Here is a 21,648-nt window from a genome sequence, read left to right on the forward strand (position 1 = left end):
ACTGTTTTTAGTAATAAAGCTTATATACTACAAATTTTGTTTCTTTTAAAGCCAACATTATACTGATGTAGCAGGATATACCGTAGAAGGAATGATAATGTTTTAATAATGTTTTTGTTTCTCGTTTCTTCAGTAGAAATCCTTGAGTCACATGATGAAAAAAAAATCCCATGACTTGTCATTATAAAAAACGCAAGGGAAAACGCCAACACTAAAACTGACGTTTTTTGTTTTTACCACATTACAAAAAAACTGCATCTTGGGAGTGCAACATCACAGGGCAGTTATTGTGGTGTTTTTGGGTAAAAAAATGCCAGGAAAAAAGTAAGTGGAAACTTGGTATGTTCACACTGAGTAATTGGGGAGGAATTTACTTGGGTAATTCCTCTTGAATTCTCCGTTCCAAATTAATGAACATCTCCTCTACCCATTGACTTTAATGTATTTTACGCTGTCCTATTCACACTGAGGAGATTCCGCTAGCGGAATTCCGATACCGAATTCCTTTCCGCTTGAAGAACATGTTTATTCTTCAAGTGGAATCCGCAAGCAGAATCCAATTGAAGTCTGCGTGAAACCATTTACAACTCCTCCTCCATTATCGAAATATGCGAAAATTCTGCACGAAATCATGAGACTTTTTTTTTTTTACGGTTGGAAACTTTTCTTCTTGAATTACTCAGTGTGAACGTACCCTTAGGCTTAAGCAAGGAAATTCCTTACTGAATTTCCATAGTGTGCATGGGCCATGAAACTTCACTAGTTTGAACATATAGGGGGAGATTTATCAAAACCTGTCCAGAGGGAAAGTTGCTGAGTTGCCCATAGCAACCAATCAGATCACTTCTTTAATTTTCAAAGAGGCCTGTGAAAAATGAAAGAAGCAATCTAATTGGTTGCTATTGGCAACTGTACCACTCTTTCTTTTACACTGGTTGTCATAAATCTCCCCCATGGTCAGTATTTGTTCCCCATTTCGGTCAGTACAGTGATCCCTCAACTTACAATGGTCTCAACATAGAGCTGGGCGGTATGAACAAAAATGTGTATCACGGTATTTTTGTAAGTTATGGTGTTTCCACGGTATTTAACAGGGAGGGGCCCAACCAGTATTGCGGCATGGGAAAAATTCATATCGTGCAGGGAAAAAAATTCGGTATGAACCGGTATACCGCCCAGCACTACCTCAGCGTACAATAGTTTTAACATCAACAGTCCAGATCTGTGAAACGTGTCAATGGCTGGAAGAACTGACTAATCAGAATGGGCATTTCACTGGTAAAACCCCTGTATTACTGAAGTGCATGCACTGAATTCCTGTCTGGTAGCGCCCCCTACAGTACAGGGAAGTATTACATGTGCTATACTACTCTTTACCTGTGCCACGTTTAACTGCTCCTTTGAACACCAAGTAAGGGCGGCTCCATTTAACTTTTTTTTTTATTTTTTTTTACACATTGTGTGTACTGTAAAGGACCCTGAAGAAGCTCCTGTCCTCTACATAGACAGTGATTTACAGCTCCCAGCAGCTCTGTATTACTTTTATATGTAAGGACTTGCTTTATCTGTATTATCTACTTTTTTTTTTTTTTTTAAACCTCACCTTTTTAATTTTTAGGGCTTCAAAACCAATTACCAGGTTTCCATAGAGTTATGGTTTCAATATACAATGGTCGCCCTAGAACCGATTATCGTAACTTAAGAGACCACTGTATTTCCTGGTTTTGGCTAAAAATATTGCCCAACATTAGGACAAATATTGCCCAAAAAACTGTGGCACCCACTATAAGGGTGGACACTCCAGGGGTACTATCCTGAGACCTGCGGATAAGATGCCCCAGGGTTAGTAGGCTGCTTAGGGCAACTTAAAGGAGTACTCCGCTGCTCAGCATTTGGAACATACTGTTCCGAAAGCTGGAGCAGGGAACTCGTGACATCATAGCCCCACCCCCTCCATGCAAGTCTATGGGAGGGGGTGTGACAGCCGTTGTGCCCCCTCTGTTAGATGGGGTGGGGCTATGACGCCACGAGCTCCCGCATTCAGAACAGTTTGTTCCAAATACAGAGCAGCAGAGTACCCCTTTAAGTACCCAGAATGTATCTATGGTGTTCCACACACTTATTTAGATCATGTAGAAGAGTATTATTGTTGGTATAATTCAAAGCTGGAAAAATATTTATTCTTCATATGATTGTAGTCCCCCTTTATTACACACACTCACACACTGGCTTCATATATTCTTCCACATACACATGATAGACACTTTTTTTCGTCTGCAATGCAATGTATTTCTGCCTTTCTCACACAGCAGACATCAGTGAGAGCCCGGCAGCAGTCTTTTTGCCCCTCCCCATGAGTCTGCAGTGTGTACAGCCCCTCCCCCTCCAAAACGTTAAGGACGAAGCAGTGTAGCGAGAAGGACTGAATGCATTCCAGAAGGCAGGGGGGCAGTTCTTTGACTGGCTTTTTCAGTATGAAATGCTGAAAAATTTCTAAGGAAAGCAATTGCAAAACCTATTGGTTTTACATGCTTTAAAACATATCAAAAGTTTTTATATCTGACAGTGCCCATTTAATAAAACACCAGGCCAGATGCTGGAAAACTACACTAAAACTGACTGCAGTCATAAATCATGCTCTCCATTGGAACAGGCATTTTGGTAGTCTTTTAGGTTTATATCACCTAGAATGTTTTTTGGAAGGCTGGAATACCTCTTTAACTATCTGGACCGTGAATGTTTAAAATATTTAAGTATTTAAAATATAATTGTGGTAATGATTATACAAATATTTGATGTAGGGATTAGTGCACTGAAATACATTATAATCCAGGCATTCACAAAAGGCAGATATATATATATATATTGATACCCATATTTCCCATAATAGGGTGGAAACTTTTGAATCCCCAATGTCAAACTTCTGTTGTAAAAATAAATCCGGATTTTCTCCAAATAAAGTATATAGACATAGTAAACATTTATTTATGTGATTTCTATGTAGACGTGTATTTAGAATACATGACTGGATACAGTTTAGAGAACAGATGCACCATGTGTCCTCTGTAACATATTGTGTTTTCCATGTACACAGACATTCTATAGCTCCCACCAATATTCCTTTCTGTGCCATTTTGGCGACATGCTTTTACACAGACTTCCTTGAAGAACTTCTAGTTACCATCGTGCGCATAGGGGGAACTGAATTCCGTCGACTCTTTGAAGATCGATTCAGAAATCGGAAAATAGATTGAAGAGCAGAAGAAGGTGCAAGTTCATGGTTTTGTGTTCCAGTAGATACCTTGGGGCAATCCAGCTTTCTTAATGACCCAGTGGGTCTGTCTAGAGGTTTGGTACTGAGTACCCAGCTTCTGCAGTGTAAACGTATCCAGGTCTGGATGTCTGGGTCAGTTCTTGCCTGATGCTGGGCATGATGCCTTGAATCTATGAATGCTACAGCACTCACTTTACTCCTGACTTCTTGGCTTTTCTTACAAAGCAAATCCATAAACACTAACCCACCATACCCATGTGCAATGAAGAACACATTCTTAGCGGTGGTCTTTGATATAAAGTGGTCCCAGACATAGCTGGTGTGTTCTTCTGGAGAACTGCAGCATCTTTTAGGAAGAATAAGTTTCTGCTCAGTTGAGATTAAATCACAAGCTTCTCTGGGTTCTACAGCTGTCGCATCATCTTCTTTCTTGACCAGAGTTTGGGGCTCTTCTTTCATTTCTGCAAAATTGTCATTGGGATTTAAGACAATGACTGAGCTATTGTCTCTTAAGGCAGTGTTAATATATGGGATCTGGGTTCCTTTGTCCAGAGATTGATGGACTATCACTTTTTGGCTCCACTGTCCCGCTCGGATCACCCCACTATCCTGAAGCAAAACAAACAAGTTTGTCTGCTTAGTCAATGGTTCCTTACTCATGAAAAAGAATGACTTTGGTTCTTCTTCACTGGCATCAAGAGGAATGGTAATTCTTTCAAGATTGCATTCTTTCTCGAGTAGTTCATAGACATGAAGTGTGATCATATCTCCGAGAATTTTGTAACGTTTGTGATTTCTTACATGTTCATTTTTGTAGTAATTGTAGACAAATGGCTCCTTGGTGACCAAGTGCCTGAGCTCTCCTCGCTGATTGAAAGAATACTGCAGGTCATCGAGACAATGGGGAACTTCAAGACAGGATACAAATCTCATCAATCCTTCCATCACTTCTAAGGAAAAACAAAAAGAAGGATCAACTACATTGACATACGAACATTACAGCGTCAGCAGTCCAAAAGGAGGCACATTGAACTATTAGATGCAGAGTTCTATTATTCGTATGCATTATTCTAGATCAGTACAGCTCTGTGAACATCAGCACGCCTTGGCTGTTTCTCAATAGTGTGTCTGTGGTTAAGACAGTCTCTAAGATCAGGAATGGCGCTGTCTTGCATTCATAAAAAGGGATTTGTTCCAATACAGGACTGGCAAGTCTCTGACCGAAAAGTTCCCAAAGACTCAATCTGGGTTCTTTAAGGAAGATTTGTCTATGTTAAGTCTAGCTTCATACATAAGAGTCCATGCATTATTAAAGGGGTACTCCGCTGCTCAGCGTTTGGAACAAACTGTTCCGAACGCTGGAGTCGAAAGCTTGTGACTTCATAGCCCGCCCCCTCGTGATGTCACGCCCCCTCCCATAGACTTGCATTGAAGGGGTGGTGTGTGACGCCATGAGGGGGCGGGGCAATGACGTCACGAGCTCCCGGCTCAGGTGTTCGGAACAGTTTGTTCCAAGAGCTGAGTAGCGGAGTACCCCTTTAAGACACAGGAGTCTTTTGTTTTGGAACGTTTCCTTTCAGATAAAGTGAGGACGTTGCAAAGAGTGGCCGGTGCTCCTGAGAACCACAAATGACATATTCCCATTATTATCCCACTTAAAGGGGTACTCCGGGGGAAAAAAAAAGTTTTTAAAAATCAACTGGTGCCACAAAGTTAAACAGATATGTAAATTACTTCTATTTAAAAATCTTAATCCTTCCAGTATTTATCAGCTGCTGTATGCTTTACATGAAGTTGTTTTTGTTTCTGTAGTTCTTTTCAGTCTTACCAAAGTGCTCTCTACTGACACCTCTGTCCTTATAAGGAACTGTACAGAGCAGGCTAGGTTTGCCTGTACTCTGGACGGTTCCTGACATGGACAGAGGTGTCAGCAGAGAGCACTGTGATCAGACTGAAAATAATTCCATAAAGAAATACAACTTCCTGTGGAGCATACAGCAGCTGATAAGTACTAGAAGGATTAAGACATTTTAAATAGAAGTAATTTACAAATCTGTTTAACTTTCTGGCACCAGTTGATTAAAAAAAACTTGTTTTCCATTGGAGTACCCCTTCAACACAATATGGGAGGGGGCGTCACGCCCGTCCCCATAGACTTGCATTGAGGGGACGGGCGTGACGTCACACGGGGGAGGAGTCCTGACATCACAGACTTCCGTTCCCGGAGTCGCGACTCAGACCCTCCAGCGGTTCCGGTGAAAAACCAGGTGGGTGCCGCATGCAATAATAGGGGTCAGAGTAGGGTCAGCTACATAGACCTTTCCCCTGGCCCCACCTGTGAACATCCATATGTGCCATTTTTTTGGCACTATATTCATACATTTGAATTGTGTGCATTCACTCACTTGGTGTACTTGGGGTCGAATTTATTATTATTTACATTTTTATCTTACTTTATTAAAAGTTAAGTTTTATATGCTTTTCTCATACTATATATACACATATACTTATATACAGCAAAAAAAAAAAAATACACATTTTACGGTGAATTTCTGCAATTACTCAGCGGAATTTCCGCAGCTGAAAGAATGATCTCTGTCATTCTTTATGCATAATCCGCCTGCAATACACTGCTACACTGCACAGTCTATGGGGACAGAAATATTTACACGGTCCTAGCGCCAACTGATTTGGCAGAGGCCCTCTCAAAATCTTCTAACAAAATGTTTCCATCCGGAATACCGTCTGGAAGAAGCGCTGTGAGAGCGTGAAACAGTCTGTCCCGGTTACATCCCCGCCTCCACCACCACACCTGCTTGTCATGCCTGGAACATCTTAATAAAGCTTTGTTGAATGGTGAGTGCAGTCTTGCCTTCTTTATTATTACAGTACAAACTTACTGTTTTTAAAGAGTAGCTCCCACCATCAGTTTTTTGTTCTTTCTGTCCCTACCTATTGGTAATCTATCCCTAACCCCCTCCCTGCCTTTAAAAAAAATTGTTATACCTTACAAATGGGTCTTCTTGGGCTCTTCTGCTTTCCTCTGCCAGAAGCCGACTTCCCCAGCAGGCGCGACGTCACTGACGCCTGCTGGGCGCCGACTTCCGCCCTCACTTCATCTATGCTGCGCTCCTGTCGGGAGCACGCATAGATGAGCAGCGAATAGCACGGCAGGCTTCTCGGGGGTCTCCTCCTCCCTGTTTAGCAGTACATGTGTTATCTAGGGAGGTGGAGTATAGGAGTAGCCTGCCGTGCAATATACAACTGCTGAGACCCGGGACCGTACTAATGGAGCCTCAGCGCAGCACTGATATAGTGCGGGGACAGGAACAGGGAGCCAATGCGCCCAGCCCCGGCCTTCACTGCGCTCGCTCCCGCCTGTCGCAGGGAGCGAGCGCAGGCTGACTGAATTAGGACCGATTGCCCGGCCGGCATCGGTCCTAATTCACTCATGACATGACGTCACGGCAGGCTGCAGCCGGCCACTAGGAGGGAAACAAATGTATTCAAATGTAAATTAAATCATTTTAAGCCAAAAAAATAAATAATGAATCTATATTAGAGATATGTTGTAGTACATAAGTACTACAACATATCAAAAAAAAATGTTGATGACAGTGCCCATTTAAGCAATATAACTGAAATCCCTGTTCAGTTCTCCTCCCTCCTGGATCTGATCACTTCCTGTGACCCTGCTGTTACCAGACAACAGGGCACACACTTTCCCACAATCCCCCTTGGTTGCATACAAAGGTGCTACTAACTGCTATAACTCCTGGGACAGGAGTCTCAGACAGTCAGACTTTCTCAGTGGATGCCCTAAGATGGTCGTTACCAAGGGCAACAGTGAAAAACATAGCAGGCACAGAAAAGGAGGAGTAAGTATGTTTTTCCCAGCACATTATTTTACACCGTCTTTGGCGCTCTCATACATGGAGCAGGTGCCGACACACTGCTCCATGCACAAGGAGAAAGTGGGTCTTGTTCTGGAGATCATGTGGGGTCCCAGAGGTCAGACACCTCGATCATCAGACACTTATCCCCTGTTCTGCTAATAGGGGACAAATTTTAGAGTAGTGCAGTACGGCTGTAAAATAATCCTAAAATCTTGCAATTTCCACTATGCCTAAAACTAGGCTGAGATTATTTCCCAGTAAAGCCTTTCTCAGAGCAGACAATTAGGAGAGTGAAAGGCGACATCAGTACAGTGGTGTGGGTGGGTTGCGATCCACTATGGATGTAGCCGGGTGGACCTGTATTTGATTGAGCTTGCCTTGAGCATGCTGAATCAAATGAGCACAAATCAATGGAGTTCAATAGAACTGCATTGATCTGTATGATGAATCTAATGATTCCTTCAAAAAGTGTTTAAAAAAAAAAAAGAAAAAAAAAAGTTTAATAACATTTTAAAGAACACACATTAACCCCTTCCATATTAAAAGTTCACACTCCCCCCCCCTCCTTTCCCATTTTCCATACAAAAAACATGTGAACATATTAAAAAATAAACATATTTGGTATTGGCGCTTTATTGTCCCAACTATGAAAATATAACATTATATATCCTGTACAGTCAATGGCGTTAACATAAAAAAAATATCACACCATAGAATTGCGTTTTTTTTTATAACATCATATTCAGAAAAAGGTCAAAAGCAATCAAAAAGTCAGATCAATACTAAAATTGTACCTATAAAAACAGAAGATTATGGTGCAAAAAGTCAGATCAATACTAAAATTGTACCTATAAAAACAGGAGATTATGGTGCAAAATACATACAGCCCGGTATAAAGAAAAATTTTAAATGTTATAGGGGTCAGAAAATTGCAATAATAAAAAAAAATGTTTTTTTTTTTTTTTAAACATGACGGAAAATAAACAAACTTGGTATCGTTGTAATCAGGATGACCTAAAGTATCAAAGTACCAAATCAGACACAAGGTGAATGGTGTAAAAAAAATAAAAACCCCTAAATTTGAAACATTGCTTTATTTATTTATTTTTCAATTTCACCTCACAAATAATATTTTTTATTTGGAGCATATGTTAAGGAAAAATTAAAGGTGTCATTACAATGTACAATAGGTCCCACACAAAACAAGCCTCATATGGGTCTGATGGGTCTGTATATGGGAAAAGAGGAGTTATAGCTATTATAGGGTGAGGAGGAAAAAAAACGAAAGTGCAAAATCTAAATAAATAGACTAAGACCTTTTTTGCTAATTATTTTGGTTAAAATTATTTTGGGTACTAGGACAAGTGGATCATCATGTAAATTTTGCTCCATTTTAGTCCCTTGGACAAGTAGTTTTTTTTAAATAAAAATTTCCACACCTCTGTAAATAATTATTATATTATTATTATTAAAATGTAGGTTGCTCATTATCTTTAATCAGTCTAGGCCGGGACACCCGACAGACCCCATTCATGTCAATGGGATCCGGTGGTGTCAGATGTGCTCTGACCCAATCAGGGGCCATTCAGCTCTTTTTGTTTTTGCGCCTAACGGACCCTGAAGCACAGGGGCTACATGAACATAGCCTCACACGCATTATTATATAAAATAGATATTTACTAATATCAAGATAAAAGATATAAATACTTCCGGATCACAGAGAAAAAAAAATGGCCAAAATTTTTTTTTAAAAACAATAAAAATGTAAAATCCTCCTGTACCAAGAAAAAGAAAAGTCTGATCTTGAAGTGGAGGAGTGGACCTGATCTGGAAGTGGTTAAATAGCATCTTTCTCAACGTTTAAAGACACTGCCACGAAAAAACCGCATCATGTGAACATGTACGGCATACATTTTATGACATCGTCAGTCGTAACTCTGTCTCGCGTCAGGCGAAACAGCCTCCTCCCTCACACCAATCGCTGTCATCCTTCAGTCACAACTCCCTCCTCCGAAACTCCCTCGTCCAAAACGCCGCCATCCCTCAAATGATTCTCCTTCAGACGAAGCTTCCTGCCGCATAGCAGAGCCGACGCTGCACAGCATGTATAGGAGTCGAAACTGTGAAACGTGCATGTGTGCTACAGACACTACATGTGCTATAGAGCCTGTATAGCTGACACTGAAGAGCATGTACAGCAGAACCTGTATAGCAGAGAGCAGACACTGACTCGGCTCTGCTACACAGCAGGAAAGTTTTTTGTCTGAGGGATGACGGAGTTCCAGATGAGGGAGTTTCGAATGACGGAGGAGGGAGTTTCGGCTGACGCCTGACGGAGATTGGGAGGAGGGGGGATGCTGTTTTGCCTGACGTGGGACCTAAAATGGACACCGTAAACACGGCCTAGTTCTCTGCTTTGTTTACCAAAATAATCCTATAAATGACATCTGCTATGGTGGAATGACTGGTGAGGTGCCCCGCAATGTCTAGGACATGGGTCTCCAAACTGTGGACCTGCAGATGTTGCAAAACGACAACTCCCAGCAAGCTGTGAGTTGTAGTTTTGCACTAGCTGGAGGCACCATGTTGGTAAACACTGTTCTAGGAATAAGTGGCCACATTCAACCTCCTTACCCGGGGATACATTAGATTTTTTGGCATCAGTCTTGTGTTGTAAAGCAATCCTTCCCATACTGTGGCTGTCTAGCATGCTGGGAGTTGTAGTTACGCACTAGCTGGAGGCACCATGTTGGTAAACACTGTTCTAGCAGTAAGAGGCCACAGTCCACCTCCTTACCCGGGGATACATTAGATTTTTAGGCATCAGTCTTGTGTTATAAAGCAGTCCTTCCTATACTGTGGCTGTCTAGCATGCTGGGAGTTGTAGTTTTGCACTAGCTGGAGGCACCATGTTGGTAAACACTGTTCTAGGAGTAAGTGGCCACATTCCACCTCCTTACCCGGGGATACATTAGATTTTTGGGCATCAGTCTTGTGTTGTAAAGTAGTCCTTCCTATACTGTGGCTATCTAGCATGCTGGGAGTTGTAGTTACGCACTAGCTGGAGGCACCATGTTGGTAAACACTGTTCTAGGAGTAAGTGGCCACATTCCACCTCCTTACCCGGGGATACATTAGATTTTTTTGGCATCAGTCTTGTGTTGTAAAGCAATCCTTCCCATACTGTGGCTGTCTAGCATGCTGGGAGTTGTAGTTACGCACTAGCTGGAGGCACCATGTTGGTAAACACTGTTCTAGCAGTAAGAGGCCACAGTCCACCTCCTTACCCGGGGATACATTAGATTTTTGGGCATCAGTCTTGTGTTGTAAAGTAGTCCTTCCTATACTGTGGCTATCTAGCATGCTGGGAGTTGTAGTTACGCACTAGCTGGAGGCACCATGTTGGTAAACACTGTTCTAGGAGTAAGTGGCCACATTCCACCTCCTTACCCGGGGATACATTAGATTTTTTTGGCATCAGTCTTGTGTTGTAAAGCAATCCTTCCCATACTGTGGCTGTCTAGCATGCTGGGAGTTGTAGTTACGCACTAGCTGGAGGCACCATGTTGGTAAACACTGTTCTAGCAGTAAGTGGCCACAGTCCACCTCCTTACCCGGGGATACATTAGATTTTTAGGCATTAGTCTTGTGTTATAAAGCAGTCCTTCCTATACTGTGGCTGTCTAGCATGCTGGGAGTTGTAGTTTTGCACTAGCTGGAGGCACCATGTTGGTAAACACTGTTCTAGGAGTAAGTGGCCACATTCCACCTCCTTACCCGGGGATACATTAGATTTTTGGGCATCAGTCTTGTGTTGTAAAGTAGTCCTTCCTATACTGTTGCTATCTAGCATGCTGGGAGTTGTAGTTACGCACTAGCTGGAGGCACCATGTTGGTAAACACTGTTCTAGGAGTAAGTGGCCACATTCCACCTCCTTACCCGGGGATACATTAGATTTTTTGGCATCAGTCTTGTGTTGTAAAGTAGTCCTTCCTATACTGTGGCTATCTAGCATGCTGGGAGTTGTAGTTACGCACTAGCTGGAGGCACCATGTTGGTAAACACTGTTCTAGCAGTAAGTGGCCACAGTCCACCTCCTTACCCGGGGATACATTAGATTTTTTTGGCATCAGTCTTGTGTTATAAAGTAGTCCTTCCTATACTGTGGCTGTCTAGCATGCTGGGAGTTGTAGTTTTGCCCTAGCTGGAGGCACCATGTTGGTAAACACTGTTCTAGGAGTAAGTGGCCACATTCCACCTCCTTACCCGGGGATACATTAGATTTTTTGGCATCAGTCTTGTGTTGTAAAGCAATCCTTCCCATACTGTGGCTGTCTAGCATGCTGGGAGTTGTAGTTACGCACTAGCTGGAGGCACCATGTTGGTAAACACTGTTCTAGCAGTAAGAGGCCACAGTCCACCTCCTTACCCGGGGATACATTAGATTTTTAGGCATCAGTCTTGTGTTATAAAGCAGTCCTTCCTATACTGTGGCTGTCTAGCATGCTGGGAGTTGTAGTTTTGCACTAGCTGGAGGCACCATGTTGGTAAACACTGTTCTAGGAGTAAGTGGCCACATTCCACCTCCTTACCCGGGGATACATTAGATTTTTGGGCATCAGTCTTGTGTTGTAAAGTAGTCCTTCCTATACTGTGGCTATCTAGCATGCTGGGAGTTGTAGTTACGCACTAGCTGGAGGCACCATGTTGGTAAACACTGTTCTAGGAGTAAGTGGCCACATTCCACCTCCTTACCCGGGGATACATTAGATTTTTTTGGCATCAGTCTTGTGTTGTAAAGCAATCCTTCCCATACTGTGGCTGTCTAGCATGCTGGGAGTTGTAGTTACGCACTAGCTGGAGGCACCATGTTGGTAAACACTGTTCTAGCAGTAAGAGGCCACAGTCCACCTCCTTACCCGGGGATACATTAGATTTTTGGGCATCAGTCTTGTGTTGTAAAGTAGTCCTTCCTATACTGTGGCTATCTAGCATGCTGGGAGTTGTAGTTACGCACTAGCTGGAGGCACCATGTTGGTAAACACTGTTCTAGGAGTAAGTGGCCACATTCCACCTCCTTACCCGGGGATACATTAGATTTTTTTGGCATCAGTCTTGTGTTGTAAAGCAATCCTTCCCATACTGTGGCTGTCTAGCATGCTGGGAGTTGTAGTTACGCACTAGCTGGAGGCACCATGTTGGTAAACACTGTTCTAGCAGTAAGTGGCCACAGTCCACCTCCTTACCCGGGGATACATTAGATTTTTAGGCATTAGTCTTGTGTTATAAAGCAGTCCTTCCTATACTGTGGCTGTCTAGCATGCTGGGAGTTGTAGTTTTGCACTAGCTGGAGGCACCATGTTGGTAAACACTGTTCTAGGAGTAAGTGGCCACATTCCACCTCCTTACCCGGGGATACATTAGATTTTTTGGCATCAGTCTTGTGTTGTAAAGTAGTCCTTCCTATACTGTGGCTATCTAGCATGCTGGGAGTTGTAGTTACGCACTAGCTGGAGGCACCATGTTGGTAAACACTGTTCTAGCAGTAAGTGGCCACAGTCCACCTCCTTACCCGGGGATACATTAGATTTTTTTGGCATCAGTCTTGTGTTATAAAGTAGTCCTTCCTATACTGTGGCTGTCTAGCATGCTGGGAGTTGTAGTTTTGCCCTAGCTGGAGGCACCATGTTGGTAAACACTGTTCTAGGAGTAAGTGGCCACATTCCACCTCCTTACCCGGGGATACATTAGATTTTTTGGCATCAGTCTTGTGTTGTAAAGCAATCCTTCCCATACTGTGGCTGTCTAGCATGCTGGGAGTTGTAGTTACGCACTAGCTGGAGGCACCATGTTGGTAAACACTGTTCTAGCAGTAAGAGGCCACAGTCCACCTCCTTACCCGGGGATACATTAGATTTTTAGGCATCAGTCTTGTGTTATAAAGCAGTCCTTCCTATACTGTGGCTGTCTAGCATGCTGGGAGTTGTAGTTTTGCACTAGCTGGAGGCACCATGTTGGTAAACACTGTTCTAGGAGTAAGTGGCCACATTCCACCTCCTTACCCGGGGATACATTAGATTTTTAGGCATTAGTCTTGTGTTATAAAGCAGTCCTTCCAATACTGTGGCTGTCTGGCATGCTGGGAGTTGTAGTTTTGCACTAGCTGGAGGCACCATGTTGGTAAACACTGTTCTAGGAGTAAGTGGCCACATTCCACCTCCTTACCCGGGGATACATTAGATTTTTGGGCATCAGTCTTGTGTTGTAAAGTAGTCCTTCCTATACTGTGGCTATCTAGCATGCTGGGAGTTGTAGTTACGCACTAGCTGGAGGCACCATGTTGGTAAACACTGTTCTAGGAGTAAGTGGCCACATTCCACCTCCTTACCCGGGGATACATTAGATTTTTTGGCATCAGTCTTGTGTTGTAAAGTAGTCCTTCCTATACTGTGGCTATCTAGCATGCTGGGAGTTGTAGTTACGCACTAGCTGGAGGCACCATGTTGGTAAACACTGTTCTAGCAGTAAGTGGCCACAGTCCACCTCCTTACCCGGGGATACATTAGATTTTTTTGGCATCAGTCTTGTGTTATAAAGTAGTCCTTCCTATACTGTGGCTGTCTAGCATGCTGGGAGTTGTAGTTTTGCCCTAGCTGGAGGCACCATGTTGGTAAACACTGTTCTAGGAGTAAGTGGCCATATTCCACCTCCTTACCCGGGGATACATTAGATTTTTTTGGCATCAGTCTTGTGTTGTAAAGTAGTCCTTCCTATACTGTGGCTGTCTAGCATGCTGGGAGTTGTAGTTACGCACTAGCTGGAGGCACCATGTTGGTAAACACTGTTCTAGCAGTAAGAGGCCACATTCCACCTCCTTACTTGGGGATACATTAGATTTTTTTGGCATCAGTCTTGTGTTATAAAGTAGTCCTTCCTATACTGTGGCTGTCTAGCATGCTGGGAGTTGTAGTTTTGCCCTAGCTGGAGGCACCATGTTGGTAAACACTGTTCTAGGAGTAAGTGGCCACATTCCACCTCCTTACCCGGGGATACATTAGATTTTTTTGGCATCAGTCTTGTGTTGTAAAGTAGTCCTTCCTATACTGTGGCTGTCTAGCATGCTGGGAGTTGTAGTTACGCACTAGCTGGAGGCACCATGTTGGTAAACACTGTTCTAGCAGTAAGAGGCCACATTCCATCTCCTTACCCGGGGATACATTAGATTTTTAGGCATCAGTCTTGTGTTATAAAGCAGTCCTTCCTATACTGTGGCTGTCTAGCATGCTGGGAGTTGTAGTTTTGCACTAGCTGGAGGCACCATGTTGGTAAACACTGTTCTAGGAATATGTGGCCACATTCCACCTCCTTGCCTGGGGATACATTAGATTTTTTGGCATCAGTCTTGTGTTGTGTTGTAAAGCAATCCTTCCTATACTGTGGCTGTCTAGCATGCTGGGAGTTGTAGTTTTGCACTAGCTGGAGGCACCATGTTGGTAAACACTGTTCTAGGAATATGTGGCCACATTCCACCTCCTTGCCTGGGGATACATTAGATTTTTTGGCATCAGTCTTGTGTTGTGTTGTAAAGCAATCCTTCCTATACTGTGGCTGTCTAGCATGCTGGGAGTTGTAGTTACGCACTAGCTGGAGGCACCATGTTGGTAAACACTGTTCTAGCAGTAAGTGGCCACATTCCACCTCCTTACCCGGGGATACATTAGATTTTTTGGCATCAGTCTTGTGTTGTAAAGCAGTCCTTCCTATACTGTGGCTGTCTAGCATGCTGGGAGTTGTAGTTTTGCACTAGCTGGAGGGACCATGTTGGTAAACACTGTTCTAGGAATATGTGGCCACATTCCATTTCCTTACCCGGGGATACATTAGATTTTTAGGCATCAGTCTTGTGTTGTAAAGCAGTCCTTCCTATACTGTGGCTATCTAGCATGCTGGGAGTTGTAGTTTTGCACTAGCTGGAGGCACCATGTTGGTAAACACTGTTCTAGCAGTAAGTGGCCACATTCCACCTCCTTACCCGGGGATACATTAGATTTTTGGGCATCAGTCTTGTGTTGTAAAGCAGTCCTTCCTATACTGTGGCTATCTAGCATGCTGGGAGTTGTAGTTTTGCACTAGCTGGAGGCACCATGTTGGTAAACACTGTTCTAGCAGTAAGTGGCCACATTCCACCTCCTTACCCGGGGATACATTAGATTTTTGGGCATCAGTCTTGTGTTGTAAAGTAGTCCTTCCTATACTGTTGCTATCTAGCATGCTGGGAGTTGTAGTTACGCACTAGCTGGAGGCACCATGTTGGTAAACACTGTTCTAGGAGTAAGTGGCCACATTCCACCTCCTTACCCGGGGATACATTAGATTTTTTGGCATCAGTCTTGTGTTGTAAAGTAGTCCTTCCTATACTGTGGCTATCTAGCATGCTGGGAGTTGTAGTTACGCACTAGCTGGAGGCACCATGTTGGTAAACACTGTTCTAGCAGTAAGTGGCCACAGTCCACCTCCTTACCCGGGGATACATTAGATTTTTTTGGCATCAGTCTTGTGTTATAAAGTAGTCCTTCCTATACTGTGGCTGTCTAGCATGCTGGGAGTTGTAGTTTTGCCCTAGCTGGAGGCACCATGTTGGTAAACACTGTTCTAGGAGTAAGTGGCCACATTCCACCTCCTTACCCGGGGATACATTAGATTTTTTGGCATCAGTCTTGTGTTGTAAAGCAATCCTTCCCATACTGTGGCTGTCTAGCATGCTGGGAGTTGTAGTTACGCACTAGCTGGAGGCACCATGTTGGTAAACACTGTTCTAGCAGTAAGAGGCCACAGTCCACCTCCTTACCCGGGGATACATTAGATTTTTAGGCATCAGTCTTGTGTTATAAAGCAGTCCTTCCTATACTGTGGCTGTCTAGCATGCTGGGAGTTGTAGTTTTGCACTAGCTGGAGGCACCATGTTGGTAAACACTGTTCTAGGAGTAAGTGGCCACATTCCACCTCCTTACCCGGGGATACATTAGATTTTTGGGCATCAGTCTTGTGTTGTAAAGTAGTCCTTCCTATACTGTGGCTATCTAGCATGCTGGGAGTTGTAGTTACGCACTAGCTGGAGGCACCATGTTGGTAAACACTGTTCTAGGAGTAAGTGGCCACATTCCACCTCCTTACCCGGGGATACATTAGATTTTTTTGGCATCAGTCTTGTGTTGTAAAGCAATCCTTCCCATACTGTGGCTGTCTAGCATGCTGGGAGTTGTAGTTACGCACTAGCTGGAGGCACCATGTTGGTAAACACTGTTCTAGCAGTAAGAGGCCACAGTCCACCTCCTTACCCGGGGATACATTAGATTTTTGGGCATCAGTCTTGTGTTGTAAAGTAGTCCTTCCTATACTGTGGCTATCTAGCATGCTGGGAGTTGTAGTTACGCACTAGCTGGAGGCACCATGTTGGTAAACACTGTTCTAGGAGTAAGTGGCCACATTCCACCTCCTTACCCGGGGATACATTAGATTTTTTTGGCATCAGTCTTGTGTTGTAAAGCAATCCTTCCCATACTGTGGCTGTCTAGCATGCTGGGAGTTGTAGTTACGCACTAGCTGGAGGCACCATGTTGGTAAACACTGTTCTAGCAGTAAGTGGCCACAGTCCACCTCCTTACCCGGGGATACATTAGATTTTTAGGCATTAGTCTTGTGTTATAAAGCAGTCCTTCCTATACTGTGGCTGTCTAGCATGCTGGGAGTTGTAGTTTTGCACTAGCTGGAGGCACCATGTTGGTAAACACTGTTCTAGGAGTAAGTGGCCACATTCCACCTCCTTACCCGGGGATACATTAGATTTTTGGGCATCAGTCTTGTGTTGTAAAGTAGTCCTTCCTATACTGTGGCTATCTAGCATGCTGGGAGTTGTAGTTACGCACTAGCTGGAGGCACCATGTTGGTAAACACTGTTCTAGGAGTAAGTGGCCACATTCCACCTCCTTACCCGGGGATACATTAGATTTTTTTGGCATCAGTCTTGTGTTGTAAAGCAATCCTTCCCATACTGTGGCTGTCTAGCATGCTGGGAGTTGTAGTTACGCACTAGCTGGAGGCACCATGTTGGTAAACACTGTTCTAGCAGTAAGAGGCCACAGTCCACCTCCTTACCCGGGGATACATTAGATTTTTGGGCATCAGTCTTGTGTTGTAAAGTAGTCCTTCCTATACTGTGGCTATCTAGCATGCTGGGAGTTGTAGTTACGCACTAGCTGGAGGCACCATGTTGGTAAACACTGTTCTAGGAGTAAGTGGCCACATTCCACCTCCTTACCCGGGGATACATTAGATTTTTGGGCATCAGTCTTGTGTTGTAAAGTAGTCCTTCCTATACTGTGGCTATCTAGCATGCTGGGAGTTGTAGTTACGCACTAGCTGGAGGCACCATGTTGGTAAACACTGTTCTAGGAGTAAGTGGCCACATTCCACCTCCTTACCCGGGGATACATTAGATTTTTTGGCATCAGTCTTGTGTTGTAAAGTAGTCCTTCCTATACTGTGGCTATCTAGCATGCTGGGAGTTGTAGTTACGCACTAGCTGGAGGCACCATGTTGGTAAACACTGTTCTAGCAGTAAGTGGCCACAGTCCACCTCCTTACCCGGGGATACATTAGATTTTTTTGGCATCAGTCTTGTGTTATAAAGTAGTCCTTCCTATACTGTGGCTGTCTAGCATGCTGGGAGTTGTAGTTTTGCCCTAGCTGGAGGCACCATGTTGGTAAACACTGTTCTAGGAGTAAGTGGCCACATTCCACCTCCTTACCCGGGGATACATTAGATTTTTTTGGCATCAGTCTTGTGTTGTAAAGTAGTCCTTCCTATACTGTGGCTGTCTAGCATGCTGGGAGTTGTAGTTACGCACTAGCTGGAGGCACCATGTTGGTAAACACTGTTCTAGCAGTAAGAGGCCACATTCCATCTCCTTACCCGGGGATACATTAGATTTTTAGGCATCAGTCTTGTGTTATAAAGCAGTCCTTCCTATACTGTGGCTGTCTAGCATGCTGGGAGTTGTAGTTTTGCACTAGCTGGAGGCACCATGTTGGTAAACACTGTTCTAGGAATATGTGGCCACATTCCACCTCCTTGCCTGGGGATACATTAGATTTTTTGGCATCAGTCTTGTGTTATAAAGTAGTCCTTCCTATACTGTGGCTGTCTAGCATGCTGGGAGTTGTAGTTTTGCACTAGCTGGAGGGACCATGTTGGTAAACACTGTTCTAGGAATATGTGGCCACATTCCATTTCCTTACCCGGGGATACATTAGATTTTTAGGCATCAGTCTTGTGTTGTAAAGCAGTCCTTCCTATACTGTGGCTATCTAGCATGCTGGGAGTTGTAGTTTTGCACTAGCTGGAGGCACCATGTTGGTAAACACTGTTCTAGCAGTAAGTGGCCACATTCCACCTCCTTACCCGGGGATACATTAGATTTTTGGGCATCAGTCTTGTGTTGTAAAGTAGTCCTTCCTATACTGTGGCTGTCTAGCATTCTGGGAGTTGTAGTTTTGCACTAGCTGGAGGCACCATGTTGGTAAACACTGTTCTAGGAGTAAGTGGCCACATTCCACCTCCTTACCCGGGGATACATTAGATTTTTAGGCATCAGTCTTGTGTTGTAAAGTAGTCCTTCCTATACTGTGGCTGTCTAGCATTCTGGGAGTTGTAGTTTTGCACTAGCTGGAGGCACCATGTTGGTAAACACTGTTCTAGCAGTAAGTGGCCACAGTCCACCTCCTTACCCGGGGATACATTAGATTTTTAGGCATTAGTCTTGTGTTATAAAGCAGTCCTTCCTATACTGTGGCTGTCTAGCATGCTGGGAGTTGTAGTTTTGCACTAGCTGGAGGCACCATGTTGGTAAACACTGTTCTAGGAGTAAGTGGCCACATTCCACCTCCTTACCCGGGGATACATTAGATTTTTGGGCATCAGTCTTGTGTTGTAAAGTAGTCCTTCCTATACTGTGGCTATCTAGCATGCTGGGAGTTGTAGTTACGCACTAGCTGGAGGCACCATGTTGGTAAACACTGTTCTAGGAGTAAGTGGCCACATTCCACCTCCTTACCCGGGGATACATTAGATTTTTTGGCATCAGTCTTGTGTTGTAAAGTAGTCCTTCCTATACTGTGGCTATCTAGCATGCTGGGAGTTGTAGTTACGCACTAGCTGGAGGCACCATGTTGGTAAACACTGTTCTAGCAGTAAGTGGCCACAGTCCACCTCCTTACCCGGGGATACATTAGATTTTTTTGGCATCAGTCTTGTGTTATAAAGTAGTCCTTCCTATACTGTGGCTGTCTAGCATGCTGGGAGTTGTAGTTTTGCCCTAGCTGGAGGCACCATGTTGGTAAACACTGTTCTAGGAGTAAGTGGCCACATTCCACCTCCTTACCCGGGGATACATTAGATTTTTTTGGCATCAGTCTTGTGTTGTAAAGTAGTCCTTCCTATACTGTGGCTGTCTAGCATGCTGGGAGTTGTAGTTACGCACTAGCTGGAGGCACCATGTTGGTAAACACTGTTCTAGCAGTAAGAGGCCACATTCCATCTCCTTACCCGGGGATACATTAGATTTTTAGGCATCAGTCTTGTGTTATAAAGCAGTCCTTCCTATACTGTGGCTGTCTAGCATGCTGGGAGTTGTAGTTTTGCACTAGCTGGAGGCACCATGTTGGTAAACACTGTTCTAGGAGTAAGTGGCCACATTCCACCTCCTTACCCGGGGATACATTAGATTTGTTGGCATCAGTCTTGTGTTATAAAGCATTGCTTCCTATACTGTGGATGTCTAGCATGCTGGGAGTTGTAGTTTTGCACTAGCTGGAGGCACCATGTTGGTAAACACTGTTCTAGGAGTAAGTGGCCACATTCCACCTCCTTACCCGGGGATACATTAGATTTTTTTGGCATCAGTCTTGTGTTGTAAAGTAGTCCTTCCTATACTGTGGCTGTCTAGCATGCTGGGAGTTGTAGTTACGCACTAGCTGGAGGCACCATGTTGGTAAACACTGTTCTAGCAGTAAGAGGCCACATTCCATCTCCTTACCCGGGGATACATTAGATTTTTAGGCATCAGTCTTGTGTTGTAAAGCAGTCCTTCCTATACTGTGGCTGTCTAGCATGCTGGGAGTTGTAGTTTTGCACTAGCTGGAGGCACCATGTTGGTAAACACTGTTCTAGCAGTAAGTGGCCACATTCCACCTCCTTACCCGGGGATACATTAGATTTGTTGGCATCAGTCTTGTGTTATAAAGCATTGCTTCCTATACTGTGGATGTCTAGCATGCTGGGAGTTGTAGTTTTGCACTAGCTGGAGGCACCATGTTGGTAAACACTGTTCTAGGAGTAAGTGGCCACAGTCCATCTCCTTACCCGGGGATACATTAGATTTTTAGGCATCAGTCTTGTGTTATAAAGCAGTCCTTCCTATACTGTGGCTGTCTAGCATTCTGGGAGTTGTAGTTTTGCACTAGCTGGAGGCACCATGTTGGTAAACACTGTTCTAGCAGTAAGTGGCCACATTCCACCTCCTTACCCGGGGATACATTAGATTTTTAGGCATCAGTCTTGTGTTATAAAGCAGTCCTTCCTATACTGTGGCTGTCTAGCATGCTGGGAGTTGTAGTTACACACTAGCTGGAGGCACCATGTTGGTAAACACTGTTCTAGGAGTAAGTGGCCACATTCCACCTCCTTACCCGGGGATACATTAGATTTTTTGGCATCAGTCTTGTGTTATAAAGTAGTCCTTCCTATACTGTGGCTGTCTAGCATGCTGGGAGTTGTAGTTTTACACTAGCTGGAGGGACCATGTTGGTAAACACTGTTCTAGGAGTAAGTGGCCACAGTCCACCTCCTTACCCGGGGATACATTAGATTTTTTGGCATCAGTCTTGTGTTGTAAAGTAGTCCTTCCTATACTGTGGCTGTCTAGCATGCTGGGAGTTGTAGTTATGCCACAGGCTGGCAGCACTGCTATAAAGAATAAGGGGCACCAAGTGGTGCTGCTTGTTCTATTCCCTAATATATGTACACAAGTAATATTAAAGTCTTGCTGGGAACAGTCATACACCCCAATGAGCATCCAGCACTGTACATCTCCTTCCATACAGTGCAGATCACCATAACCGCCACTAGATGGTACAACTCACGTCAGCGGCGGCCAGAAGTGCAGTCACGTGACAAGGGTCACGGGATTCGTTTAATGACGTAACCCTTCCTACGTCACTTCCGCAAACACAGCGGATTGTGGAGAGTTGCGGCTGAGTGTTGGGGGAGGGGATTGGAGGGCTTTGGGCAGTGACATGTTATGGGCACTGTACGGCGCGATCAGGTCTGGACACCGCTGACAGCTTGTGATGTGAACAGGGCTGAGCTGCTAATAAAGCTGTGTATGTATCCTGACTTGCTTGCTGTGTAGAGGATGCGG

General features: G+C 44.1%; 2 protein-coding genes across 15 annotated transcripts in view; one reads left to right on the forward strand and one right to left on the reverse strand.

The window, feature by feature from the left end:
* Window positions 1–244: 244 nt before the first annotated feature.
* LOC130355706 (putative protein FAM172B) lies at window positions 245–21,502 on the reverse strand. 12 transcript variants are annotated; one of them, XM_056556188.1, is made up of 2 exons: window positions 21,371–21,502; window positions 245–4,224 (listed from the first exon to the last, which is right to left on the reverse strand). In XM_056556188.1, the coding sequence occupies exon 2, from the start codon at window positions 4,217–4,219 to the stop codon at window positions 3,149–3,151; it is 1,071 nt and encodes a 356-aa protein (XP_056412163.1). In that variant the 5' UTR covers window positions 4,220–4,224; window positions 21,371–21,502; the 3' UTR covers window positions 245–3,148. The 12 variants fall into 12 exon arrangements, with proteins under 12 accessions (XP_056412163.1, XP_056412168.1, XP_056412165.1 ...); XM_056556193.1 differs by having other exon boundaries at window positions 245–4,221; window positions 21,371–21,457; XM_056556190.1 differs by lacking the exon at window positions 21,371–21,502 and adding an exon at window positions 21,330–21,353.
* Window positions 7,134–21,648, forward strand: part of SENP7 (SUMO specific peptidase 7) — a 123,936-nt gene continuing 109,421 nt past the window's right edge. For 2 of the 3 annotated variants that reach the window (XM_056556184.1, XM_056556181.1), the window contains exon 1: window positions 21,469–21,610. The gene's annotated coding sequence lies outside the window, so the exon portion shown is untranslated. Of the gene's footprint in view, window positions 7,153–21,468; window positions 21,611–21,648 lie in introns of those variants that run through there. The other variant, XM_056556183.1, reaches the window with a different exon arrangement.

Source organism: Hyla sarda, chromosome 2 (assembly GCF_029499605.1).
Source record: "Hyla sarda isolate aHylSar1 chromosome 2, aHylSar1.hap1, whole genome shotgun sequence".
Classification (NCBI taxonomy): Eukaryota; Metazoa; Chordata; class Amphibia; order Anura; family Hylidae; genus Hyla; species Hyla sarda.